This window comes from Urtica dioica, chromosome 8 (assembly GCF_054948205.1).
Source record: "Urtica dioica subsp. dioica isolate 48M chromosome 8, U.dioica_male_clone48M_v1_H2, whole genome shotgun sequence".
NCBI lineage: Eukaryota > Viridiplantae > Streptophyta > Magnoliopsida > Rosales > Urticaceae > Urtica > Urtica dioica.
In genome coordinates, this window is record NC_142763.1 from 4,947,794 (window position 1) to 4,961,491 (window position 13,698).

At 43.6% G+C, this 13,698-nt stretch overlaps 1 protein-coding gene and 1 long non-coding RNA gene across 2 annotated transcripts; both read left to right on the plus strand.

Annotated features, from left to right (window-relative positions):
• The first annotated feature begins 4,581 nt into the window (after positions 1–4,581).
• LOC149387491 (uncharacterized) lies at positions 4,582–7,348 on the plus strand. The gene is made up of 3 exons (XR_016301032.1): positions 4,582–4,852; positions 5,791–5,884; positions 6,904–7,348. It is a non-coding gene; the product is annotated as an uncharacterized LOC149387491 (long non-coding RNA).
• A 390-nt stretch (positions 7,349–7,738) lies between these two features.
• LOC149387492 (uncharacterized) lies at positions 7,739–8,896 on the plus strand. The gene has a single exon (XM_089622167.1). It carries the CDS (start codon positions 7,739–7,741, stop codon positions 8,894–8,896), a length of 1,158 nt encoding a protein of 385 aa, XP_089478293.1.
• Positions 8,897–13,698: the final 4,802 nt, after the last annotated feature.

Sequence of the window (13,698 nt, forward strand, 5' to 3'; positions counted from 1 at the left end):
ACCAAATGTTGCTTACATGGAAAAACATGAGTTTTCATGTAGCTATATATCTCGATAGCCATTTTTTAGGGGCAATTGACACAATAGTCCAATAGCCCACTCTCCATTTAAAAATAGTCAAATTTTCATTTTATTAACAAAATAGCTCACCAAATCCGTAGTAAATTAAATTACTACAAAGTAAATTAAATTAACTAAAAAAAGTAAATTTTACTCTTTAGTTAATTAATTTATTGCGGGTCTGATGAGCTATTTTCTTAATAAAATGAAATTTTGGCTAGATTTAAAAAAAAAAAAAAATTAGAGAATTGACTAATTGTAACAAATTCATCTTTTTTTTATCACTTAACTACTTAAGTATGCTTGATGCATAAAATGAAGAAAAAATTAAAGTGAATTAGATTTTAAATCATATTATATTTGAGTCAAGAGTCGTAACAAAATTTTAAATTTTGGAGCACTAAGATTCTCCTATGAACCCGAGAACCACACCCCGCTCCAGCCTCCCAAGCCTTCCGGATGACATCAGTGCACTCTTACTTGGTATGCCTTGTAAACGAGAAGTTCTTTGTATAAACCCTAAATTGATTTGAGGGTACTTAGAAGGTTAATTTATTTGCTCTAGTTAAATGTGTATCATGATGTTATATTATATGTGTTTTGTTCCAAGCATATGCTGGGATTTATCAAGTTCTGAACCTAATTTTAGCAAATCAGTGGGTGAATATAATTCTGAATGAACTACTAGATTATAAATAAAATAGAAAACCATTGAGCTAAGAAAAAAAATGGGAAAAGATAGTTCAATTGTTGGAAATTAATTAGGATGGGATGCTCTATAAGTTATCTATCTAAGTAAATCTTCCATGGATTTACTTTGCCAAAAGTATAAGCATATTTTTTTCTGCGCCTCAAAGAAATTGATCATTTTAAAATAATAAAATTGTCTTTTTTTGCGGTCCTAAATAATTTAACTATCGATTGCCAAAGATGTATATTATTGGCTATCGTAGGGTCCTAAATAGTACGAGTTGCATATTATAAAATTCTGACATATGATTTCTCTGATCCTCTAATTGAAAATAAAATTAGGACTTGTACTTAAATATATGTATGATAGTACTCTGTCGTGAGCTTCGAATAATTCAAACATGCATGTTTATTGACAATTTGTCAGCCAAACTCAGTTATATGATCGAGAGAGAAAGATGCCATTTACCTTTAGAAGAAGGATTATATTGAACAAAGTACAACAAACGAAATTGGACTATTAATTGTTTAGGATATATATATATATATATATATATATATATATATATATATATATATATATATATATAGAAATATTGGTTTAGGATATTGTCTAAGTGCATGAATTAAAAAAACACTAAGTTTGATTTGACCTCACATTTGAAAATCAAATTTTTCATGTGGCTTTAAGAAAATCAAACTTTTTGATGAGTAAACATTCAAAATACCCTTGTTAAAAAGCTCCGAAACAGTTACAAAGATAAAGACAAAAATTTTGAAATTATTAAAAAAAATAAAGCCAAAATTTTTCAAGATATAAAAAAGAAGGCAAAAATTTACAAATATTATTTTAACACTAGTGATTTCTAAGTTGTTTTTTTGTCTTGATCTTCTTCATCGTTTTGAAGTTTTTGCTTTCATTTTTTTAGTGATTTCAAACATTTTACCTTTATTTTTCTAGTGATTTTGAAAATTTTAAAATGTTATTTTGGACGTTTTACTTACCAAAAAGGTTTGATTTCCTAAAGTGTTCAACATGAATCTTGATTTTTAAATGTGAGGTAATAGAGTTTGGTTTCTCAAGTTTTCTAAATGAAATTTTTAGCAAAGCTAAATATATATATATATATATATATATATATATATATATATATATATATATATATATATATATATATATATATATATTTTAAGATGGGTTGGTAAAGTTATTGGATGTAAAATAATAATAAAATTTTAAAATTGGCATTTGAGGTAATACGCCACTGCATTGATATGTTCTTCATTTTCTATGCCCAATTAAAGTTGTGCATAAACCCTGTTATGCCGTCTTTTTCTTATGGTAAAAACGACGCCTCAATTGCAAAAACGACGTTACAATATAAAAGGACAATTTAGTCAAATGCTAAAAATATGCATGACTAAAAACAAGCGACAAGCGAATTTGGGACAAGCGACAATCGAATTTTCAACAAGCGACAAGCGAATTTTCAACAAGCGACAAGCGACAAGCGAATTTTCAACAAGCGGCATGTTTTCCCTATAAATAGCTCACTCACACAAATCAAAAGGAGGTCATTCACAACTCAGAATCCTCTGAACTCAGAATGGACGCTCAACCCCAGAATTCTCTCAGCCAAATACTCTCCCAACTTCAAAATTATCCCGGATCATAAACAAAGACCGAGAGCCACCTCTCGACGGGAGGAAGAAAAGCAAAAATCCAAGAATCCACTCACATAGCAAACACACTCGCCCTGAACTACGTCATGACCTGATCCCGCAAAGCAGGTACGTAGGCAGCTCACGAAGAGCACGGTCACACCCCCCAGGCGAGCTTGACCTCCAGGCAGGCTCGACCTCCAGCCAGGGTCGACCTCCAGGCGAGCTCGATCCCCCAAGTGAGCTCAACCTCCAGGCATGATCGACCTCCGGACGAGCTCGACCTCCACGCAGGCTCGACCTCCAGCCAGGGTCGACCTCTAAGCGAGGCTCGACCTCCAGGCGAGCTCGACCTCCAGGCGAGCTCGACCCCCCAGGCGAGCTCAACCTCCAGGCAGGCTCGACCTCCAGCCAAGGTCGACCTCCAAGCGAGGCTCGACCTCCAGGCGAGCTCGACTCCCCAAGCGAGCTCAACCTCCAGGCAGGCTCGACCTCCAGCCAGGGTCGACCTCCAGGCGAGCTCGACCTCCAGCCAGGGCCGACCTCCAAGTAAGCTCGACCTCCAGGTGAGCTCGACCTCCAGCCAGGGCCGACCTCCAGGACAGACTCGACCTCCAGGCGAACTCGACTCCCTAGGCGAGCTCGACCTCCAGGCAGGCTCGACCTCCAGCCAGGCTCGACCTCCAGGCCAGGCTCGACCTCCAGGCGAGCTCGACCCCCAGGCGAACTCAACCTCCAGGCGAGCTCGACCTCCAGCCAGGGCCGACCTCCAGGCCAGGCTCGACCTCCAGGCCAGGAATCAAAGACGAAGAACGCATTCCCGACGAAGAAGAAGGCAAAGCATTATTTCCCTCTTTGCGATTCTAAGATCCTCTGAAGCTCTTTGACGCTTTGGGCTTTGTCCCGAACTTCCTTGAGCCCTTTGGACTCTCGAAAAGTAATTTGGGCCAATCCAATACTGAGCACGTGACTATTCCAGGCACACCACGTGTCCCCAAATGTTAAATCCAAAAAACGGCTTAACATTTTGGCGCTAGAAGGAGGGGATCTCGAGAACAACCACGAGCTCTCCACCGGCAAACTCACTTCCTCCACGGAAGACCACAAAACTCACGTACAACAAATGGCTAGCTACCTAGCTATCTCTGAGGGCGGCGCCCCTCCGGCGGGAAGCATCGCATTCAACACTCGGGCCCGAGCCCGCCAAGCCCAAGAGAACGACGCCCCCCGAGAGGAATCTCTCCCCGCACTTGTTCAAGGCGACCGAGACGCAAGAATGGAGCGAATCGAGACAAGTATCTTTCGTCTCGCCGGCGTTGTCGCGAGACTCGGAGGCCAAGACACCCCCATCAACGACGTTTTCGACGAGCAAGACATACCAGAGTATATCCCGTTGGGACCGGAAATTGAAGACTCGGAGCAAATCCCCGACGACAACCCCGAAGGCGAAGCACCCGAACCCCTTCAAGGAGAAAGCGATGACGTCCCCGATCCGAGCATTCAGGACATCGGCCACAACCACCTCGAAGGAGCACGAGGAGTTCATGACCATCACCAACGCCGTCAGGCTGGCCGAGCGATGGTCGAGCTGTAATATACAATCTTTTGTAACGCTCGACTTGTGGATATGAATAAAATAAACGAGCTTCCGTTTGTTACAATTATGTTTTGAGTGAATGATGGACGTATAAGTTTCTCGAGTTAATTTAAAATATATTAAGGTAAGGAGAAATCTCGGAATAAATAAAGGAATTATCGAGTTTATCTCGACTAATAAATTATTTCCGAGGAAATATTCCGGAAATTAATTTAAGAAATAAATTCTCAAGAACGAGAATTAATTCCGAGAAACCTTAAATATATTTTAATTAATTTAGAACGAACGAGAAAATTCTCGGTTTGAATCATATAATTATAATCCATTCGGTTATGGGTTTAATTAAATAATTATATGAAGATGACTTGGTTGTAATGATTTTTAAGGGACCCATTTGAAAGAAAACAAGGAAAAGAGGTTGGTTTGTGAATAATAGGATAAGGATTGGTTGGCCATGTCATCAATCAAAGAAGTGAAATCTTATCTTAAGTGATGTATATCACTTGATCGGCCAAACCACACCAGCCCACGCAAGAAAAAAAAGAATATAAACAGGAATCTTCATCTTCTCCACGCGAGCTTCACCTGCAAAAGAAAAAAAAAATTCGGCAACACAACAACACTCGAGTTTTCTCAGCCGATCAACCCTCAACACCATTTTCTCACCTTTTCTTCTTCCTCTCCTCGCTCACCTTCATCTTCCTCGCGCGATACCAACCCGAGACCAGCCACCGCGCGCGCGCCTCGCCGAGGAGAAGAGTCGCCGCCGTCGAGCCGCCGTGGCCGCTGACCGAGAAAGGACACCGGGAACAAAGTGAGAACACACCGGAGAGCAGATTAGAGGTAAGAATTGATATGGCTGAATTGGAAAACTCAAGTTAGGGTTTTGAGAAGTTTGATTTGGGGCTTTTTTATCCGAGCTAAAATCAGTGGAATTGATGGGTTTTATTTGGTTGTTGGACTTGGTTAATGATGTTCCTAGCTCGGATTTGTGTATTTGAGTCGATTTTGAATGATTTGAGGATTTTGAGCTCGCTGTGAACAGCCTCTGTAAATTGACGTGGGCAGTTCGGTACCTATTTAACTTGGATTTGTTGATATTTTTATTGGATAATAGACGTCATGAGGTTTCTAAAATGACCAAGAACGTGTAAATCCGTTGAGAATTGAGTGAGTTATGAATTTTTGAAATCTGTGTTTGAAAGCTGGGAAAAATGGGTATACCGAATTGATAAGCTGAAATTGTGAGATGCTTTTGAGTTAGCTGCCTTGGTCCAAAATTGGTTTGTAATACCTTGTTAGAAAGATGTGGATGTTAATTTCATTCTGAAATTGGAATCGTTGGTTTTCGGGTTGTGTAGCGGAAGTTATGACCCGTTCTTCACCGGGTGTCGAATATGTGATTTACTTGTTAATCCGGTGTGGATTCGGAAATGTTTAGGTTGATTTGAGAATTGAGATTTTTAATTGGGATTTGATTTGGAAGTGAATTTGAATTTTGAGACGTGGGAATTGAATTTGAAATGTGGATTTAATGGCAAGTCTAAGAATTTTGTGACTAGTTAGTTGGATTCGTGTTTGGTCGTGTGACTTGTTTGGGTTCGGGTTTTTGAGTCGAGATGTCGGATTTGGAATTTTGGAAATTGATAAGAGTTTAGATTTAAGGAAGTAACTCGTTATCGAATTCCGAACCGACTCAAATCTAATCCCGACACTGGACCCTATATTTTTCAAGTAATTTTGAATCCAATAACTAACGGACTTTCAACCTCGGATGCTAGTTCTTTAGACGTTTCGACAAGCGTCAAGTATCTCAGAGAACGTGAAAAGCAAGACATCGCCAGAGGTCGTCGAGCTTCTATCACAGTATCCCAGGTAAGTGTGGAGACATAAGTCAACTACTTACCAAGGGAATAATCCTGTTTACGTGCATTTACGTGTTAATAATAAAAAAAGTAGGAAAAGCCTTAAAAGACACAAACATCAAAGATTAAGGCTTCGGCCACTCTTTTTGGAAAATTTAGTTGGGTTTATACCCATAGGTTCAAATGCTAACTTGAACCAGCCACGTTGCTATTTTGTTGTAGTTAGATCCCTCTGCTAACCATAGAGTTTAGCTAGATCTGAGGTGACAGGAGAGCATGTTGGACTCTCGGATTCGAGCCGAGGGTAGGAGTACCGGGAGTCATATCCCGAGTCTTCAACTTAAAACACTAACGAGCATAAAAGTGAAATGATAATTCTTTCGGGATTTAACCCGAGTCGCTCCCCTGTAAGTAGCATAGGTGTGTACTCTGAGTGTTGCAGAGTACCCGAACCCTAAAGAAATGATGTGTCGATGGTACCAAAAAGGAATTGAACCCTGACGGGCTATGAGGGCCTGGGGGATGGCGCTGAGTACTCATATTTCGGGGAGTCGACCAAGAGTCGTACCCGACTTTGTTGCCAGGCTATGAAGGCCTGAAGAGCGGGGAGTCGACCAAGAGTCGTACCCGACTTTGTTGCCAGGCTATGAAGGCCTGAAGACCTTGACGGGCTATGAGGGCCTGGGGGTGGCGCCGACGTCGAATGAAGTGGTACCATTAGTGGATCCCAGACAGATGTTAAAACTCTTAGGCCGCCGGACGACTGCTGCTCGAAGTCTAAGGCTGGTCTCTTGTCGTTCTAGAGGTTATAGCGGGGGATGTGTGTAACCTTAAAGACGACAAGTACTAGTTAGAGTGTGTACACACGAGTCATGCTCTAGAACTTGTTAGATTTGCATCCATGCATTCTTATGTGCCTGTTTGCACGTCACATGTTATCACATGGCATTAGTCGCTTTTATTTTTCTAGGTTAGACTCCCACTTACTGAGTCAATCGACTCATAGTTTTATGACCCTTGGTAATGTAGAGAAGGGCAAGGCGCCGATGTGAATAAGGAAGTCGTAGATGAAGACCAGGCGTGTATCTCTTGACCTTTGGGCTAATGGGAACTCACCCGGGTTCAAATCCTTCTATAATAATATCTATATTTTGTTGAACCCCTTTCGTAAACTATGATCCTCAAACTATCCCTTGTATATATACTTAAAATTAGGGAGCTTGTGTATAAATAAGAGTCGCTATAAGGCTCTAATTCCTAAAGTTAAACAGCGAAAAATTTACCCAGGTTTTCGTATAACCACTTATAGTACTTATATATGATCGTGTTATGTTAAATATAAGTATTATGGTTATTATGTTGATTTGATTCTGTTTCCGCTGATATGAGATATATTGTTATATATTGATGTTGAAATCTGAGACGTAACCCCACCGTCTCGGCCCGTGAGCCGCCGACGAGAGGTCGCGGGTCGTGACACGAGCCAAGGCCACGAAACCACCCGGCCGCCTCACAAAGCTCTCGCTCCTTTGTCGAGGCTAGAACAGATCGGTCGCGTCCGTCCATCTTCGATCGCCGAGGCCATGAAGAGGACATGGCGGATAGCGGCGATACTCGAAGGTTCGCGCCACCAAGACGTGTCCATAACCCGAGACCCGGGACCCGCCATGGCCAAGACCAAAGGCAACAACTAAACGCTCGATGGGAGATTCCACGGAATCCCCACCCCCCGGCAAACCCCCGAGCGGCAACGGGACCGATCCCGACCGATCCAACTCCACCACACATTGCGCCTCTCGACCAGGCGTCTAACGAGAGAGGACGCACGAGGAGACTTGCCCCCGCGGCAACCCCCACTAACGATATGGATGTGATGACACTCTTCCAAAAGTTGAGGGACGAAGTGCAAGGCATAAGAGCAACCCAAACATTGACGCCAGACGTCTGTAACATGATGGAAGACGTTGTGTCTCCATTCACCACGAATATCCTCGCAGAGGATTTCAAGCACGACTTCACTCTACCGCGCATCCCTGCTTACGATGGAAAGGCTGACCCACTTTGTCACATACATCAGTACCAGATGTGGATGAAAGTGGGGAAGCACTCAATGGCGATCATGTGTCAGGCTTTTTGCCTCATCTTGAGCGGCCCTGCCTACCAATGGTTCCTCAAGCTAAGGCCCGGAACCATTCGATCTTTCGAGGAGCTGCAACAAAACTTTCTTGCCCGCTTCAGCGGCTCTAGAGAGAGAAAGCTGGGGAAGAGCCACCTCCGGACAGTCAGGCAGAGGAGAAGCGAACATCTACGCGAATACTTGTCACGTTTCACTGAGGAGTCAAACAGAGTTGACAAGTTCGAAGATGGCGACGCCATTTCGGCGATTCTCGACGGACTCTTACTTGGCGACTTTCTCAATTCCTTGATCAAGAAAGAGCCAAAGACAATGACCGAGCTCACGGCCCGAGCCGGGAAATACATCACTCTAGAAGAGTTTGTCCAGATCCGAAGGACAAGCGACCAAGGAAATCGCCGAAGGGAGGACGAAGAGTCCGACGACTGGAAAAGGAAAAAGGCGTGTGCCGACAATTCCGGACGACCTCATGCTAATTCAAAGAGTCTGTTGGTGGAAGAATTTCGAGACCACTCAAATTTCACTCCGCTGAACGCCCCGCCTGGGAGGATCATCGCGTTAGCTCGCGACAAGTTTACCGACCCCACTCCTCTAAAAAGCGATCCCGCTAAACGAGACCAGTCCAAGTACTGCGAGTTTCACCAGTGTTACGGACATGTGACCTCTGGATGCATCGATTTGAAGAGACAAATCGAGTCCTTAATCCGAGGAGGAGAACTAAAAGAGTTCGTTCTTAAAATGGTCAACAACTCTGAAGCCTCGACAAGCCGACACGGCAAAGCAGTCAACAAGGGGAACAATGAGAACGAAGCTCAAAGGGCAAGAGCTCCTCTCAACGTTGTCACCAAAAAGTTAGAAGCCGCCCAGGCAAGAGCAAGACCCGCATAAACGATCAGACTCCACTTAATCTACGTTTTTATCACCATCTTTTTGTGTCCGATCACATGTAATCCCCGCGAAGGGAAACCTTTTGTAATCCACCCAGTGGAAATACTTATATCAATGATAAAATGATCCAAAAATCCCGACCCCCGTGGTTTAGGGTCGCTCGATCCCCGTGATCGAGTCGCTTAAGGCCCTCGTGGCTCCGAAAATCCCGACCCCCGTGGTTTAGGGTCACTCGATCCCCGTGATCGAGTCGCTTAAGGCCTCCGTGGCTCCAAAAATCCCGACCCCCGTGGTTTAGGGTCGCTCGATCCTCGTGATCGAGTCGCTTAAGGCCCCCGTGGCTCCGAAAATCCCGACCCCCGTGGTTTAGGGTCGCTCGATCCCCGTGATCGAGTCGCTTAAGGCCCCCGTGGCTCCAAAAATCCCGACCCCCGTGGTTTAGGGTCGCTCGATCCCCGTGATCGAGTCGCTTAAGGCCCCCGTGGCTCCGAAAATCTCGACCCCCGTGGTTTAGGGTCGCTCGATCCCCGTGATCGAGTCGCTTAAGGCCCCCGTGGCTCCGAAAATCCCGACCCCCGTGGTTTAGGGTCGCTCGATCCCCGTGATCGAGTCGCTTAAGGCCCCCGTGGCTCCGAAAATCCCGACCCCCGTGGTTTAGGGTCGCTCGATCCCCGTGATCGAGTCGCTTAAGGCCCCCGTGGCTCCAAAAATCCCGACCCCCGTGGTTTAGGGTCGCTCGATCCCCGTGATCGAGTCACTTAAGGCCCCCGTGGCTCCGAAAATGCCGACCCCCGTGGTTTAGGGTCGCTCGATCCCCGTGATCGAGTCGCTTAAGGCCTCAGTGGCTCCGAAAATCCCGACCCCCGTGGATTAGGGTCGCCTGATTCCCGGGATCAAGTCGCTAATAGCCCTTATGGCTCCGAAATCAACGACGGGCTCAAAGTACAGACGACCACCCACCAAGGCCATTGCCAAAAAGACAAGGAAAAACTACCTCCAGACAATTAAATTTCCCGCACGACAAGTCGCACGCGAAACTGAGGGGTTAATGTTATGCTGTCTTTTTCTTATGGTAAAAACGACGCCTCAATTGCAAAAACGACGTTACAATATAAAAGGACAATTTAGTCAAATGCTAAAAATATGCATGACTAAAAACAAGCGACAAGCGAATTTGGGACAAGCGACAAGCGAATTTTCAACAAGCGACAAGCGAATTTTCAACAAGCGACAAGAGAATTTTCAACAAGCGACAAGCGAATTTTCAACAAGCGACAAGAGAATTTTCAACAAGCGGCATGCTTTCCCTATAAATAGCTCACTCACACAAATCAAAAGGAGGTCATTCACAACTCAGAATGGACGCTCAACCCCAGAATTATCTCAGCCAAATACTCTCCCAACTTCAAAATTATCCCGGATCATAAACAAAGACCGAGAGCCACCTCTCGACGGGAGGAAGAAAAGCAAAAATCCAAGAATCCACTCACATAGCAAACACACTCGCCCTGAACTACGTCATGACCTGATCCCGCAAAGCGGGTACATAGGCAGCTCACGAAGAGCACGGTCACCCCATTTTCAACAAGCGACAAGCGAATTTTCAACAAGCGACAAGAGAATTTTCAACAAGCGACAAGCGAATTTTCAACAAGCGACAAGAGAATTTTCAACAAGCGGCATGCTTTCCCTATAAATAGCTCACTCACACAAATCAAAAGGAGGTCATTCACAACTCAGAATGGACGCTCAACCCCAGAATTCTCTCAGCCAAATACTCTCCCAACTTCAAAATTATCCCGGATCATAAACAAAGACCGAGAGCCACCTCTCGACGGGAGGAAGAAAAGCAAAAATCCAAGAATCCACTCACATAGCAAACACACTCGCCCTGAACTACGTCATGACCTGATCCCGCAAAGCGGGTACATAGGCAGCTCACGAAGAGCACGGTCACCCCCCCAGGCGAGCTCGACCTCCAGGCAGGCTCGACCTCCAGCCAGGGTCGACCTCTAAGCGAGGCTCGACCTCCAGGCGAGCTCGACTCCCCAGGCGAGCTCAACCTCCAGCCAGGGTCGACCTCCAGGCGAGCTCGACCTCCAGCCAGGGCCGACCTCCAAGTAAGCTCGACCTCCAGGTGAGCTCGACCTCCAGCCAGGGCCGACCTCCAGGCCAGACTCGACCTCCAGGCGAACTCGACTCCCTAGGCGAGCTCGACCTCCAGGCAGGCTCGACCTCCAGCCAGGGTCGACCTCTAGGCCAGGCTCGACCTCCAGGCGAGCTCGACCCCCAGGCGAGCTCAACCTCCAGGCGAGCTCGACTTCCAGCCAGGGCCGACCTCCAGGCCAGGCTCGACCTCCAGGCCAGGAATCAAAGACGAAGAACGCATTCCTGACGAAGAAGAAGGAAAGCATTATTTCCCTCTTTGCGATTCTAAGATCCTCTGAAGCTCTTTGACGCTTTGGGCTTTGTCCCGAACTTCCTTGAGCCCTTTGGACTCTCGAAAAGTAATTTGGGCCGATCCAATACTGAGCACGTGACTATTCCAGGCACACCACGTGTCCTCAAATGTTAAATCCAAAAAACGGCTTAACAAACCCTAAAATTGATTTATATGCTCTAGTTAATTAAGTACACCATGAATCCATGATTAATGTTCATTTAGAATATATGATCAGTCCCAAACATGTTATAAGTAAATCTTCGGGGATATATTTTGACAAAAGTATAGGCAATTTTCAGCCTAAAAGAAATTAGTCCTTTCAAAATAATAATCTTCGTCTTTTTTTTTGCTGGAAAAATTTGTCTTTATTTGGCTGCCAGCTTTCCACTAACTGGTATATTGCAGTCCTGAATTTGGATTGTCGGAAAAATTACTAAAATACCGATTACCAATGGTTGGAGATGGTTATATTTTTCCAAAAAATTAAAGAATTCTAAAAAATTTCAAATGAAAAATATGTGTCTATAAGAATTGACATAATTTATAATGAAATTTGTAATTAATTAAGCTATCTTAATCTTAACGTTTGAGATTTAGCAACGTTTAGAAAGCTATGAGAAAATAGCCAAATGTATAAAGTGGCGGTTAGGGTAATGAGTTAAAATTCCAAAAGTGTCATTAAATCAATTTAGCGTTTTTTTTTTCATCACTTTCTCTCTTTTGATTTTGAATTCATCACTTTATGTCTCCTACTTTTTTCGAACATATTTTTTTTCATCCAAATACTTCATGAATCTATATCTATCTCATATGAACTCGAAATTGAGTGATTCCAAATCCTACGGATTTGTGGGGCCGATATCTTCAAAAATAGACCCATTGTGTTGGATGAAAATAATTTTTAATGTCATAGATGTAGAAAAATCACGTTACTGCCTTAGATATGGAAATTTATTGAATATTTCTGGAAAAGTCATTACAAACACATGTAAACATGACGCATTAAACATGATTTTTCATCAAACACAATGGATCTATTTTTGAAGATCTCAGCGCCACGAATCTGTAGGATTTGAAATCAATCATTTTCGAGTTTATACGAGATAGATATGGATTTTTGAAGTTTTTATGAAAAAAAATGTAGGAAAGAAAATAGAAAAGAGAAAGTGACGAATTTAAAAAACTAAAATCATAAAAGTAATTTTTATTAATTATTATTTATGCCACATATGCGGCTTTTGGCTATTTTTTCAAAAGTTTGCAAATGTTGACTATTTCCAAAACATGAATATTTTTGTTGGCTATTAAACTACAGCGCCCATTTATAATCTATTATTAACTTACTTAATAAAATTGAACAACCTATGAAACTGATTACCAAATTACAGAAAATCGTAATTCATTGGTTATTTTTTTTAGAAATCTCTTTTACCGAAATCAGAAAACTATAAAGTTTTAATTAATTATATAATATTGACAACAATAATGAAAAATATATTTACAAAAAATACATTGTAATAACTACAGTACCAAACCACATAATTTAAGATAAAATTCAAACCACAACGAACAGCGAAATTTCCATTTTTTTTAACTCAACGAGGCCTCCCTAAAACCTTCCGCCCCCGAAAACGGTGCCACGGAGAGGAAAGAGCACCCCCTACTACTCATTCAAACTCGGCATCGGCCGAAATCTTCTCCCGCACAAGGGGCGGGAGATCCCTTAGAATACAATAACCCGAAAATTCACTTTGATACGCCCATCGACACAACTCGTGGGCTAAACCATTCGACAACCTAGGAGTCCAAACAAAAGAACAAAACTCAAAAACATCCAGAGCGTCTTGGATTTTCTCTAAGATAGGCAAAAGCACCCAATTGGGACTAGGAAGATTCTGACTAAGAGCCTCCATAATACTCTGATTGTCTCCTTCAAAGAGAACTCTAGGAATGCCCAAGTCCTTAGCCAACAGAACCGCCTCAAGTACCAAGCTCCGCCTCCATAGCCGACCCCGCCACCACTTTCGAGCACCACAACCACTGTATAGAGCCATTTTCATCTATAGTAGCAACTCCTACAGCCGAACTCCCACTATGGAAGGATGCGTCAACATTGATTTTGATCGTACCTGGATCGGGAGGTTTCCACCGATGGACCAGAGACGAAGGCTGAGCAAAGGTCCCCACCTGCAGAGCCTCGGACACGCCACAGAATTCGGCGACTCTGTTACGAATAAACCTCATAGTCGACACTTCATCTTCTTCATCGCCATGAAAAATCACGGCGTTCCTCCGAGCACAAACCGCCTCCAAGATAGCTCACGCCCTGATAATGAATTCATCGGGCCTTCCGTTGAGG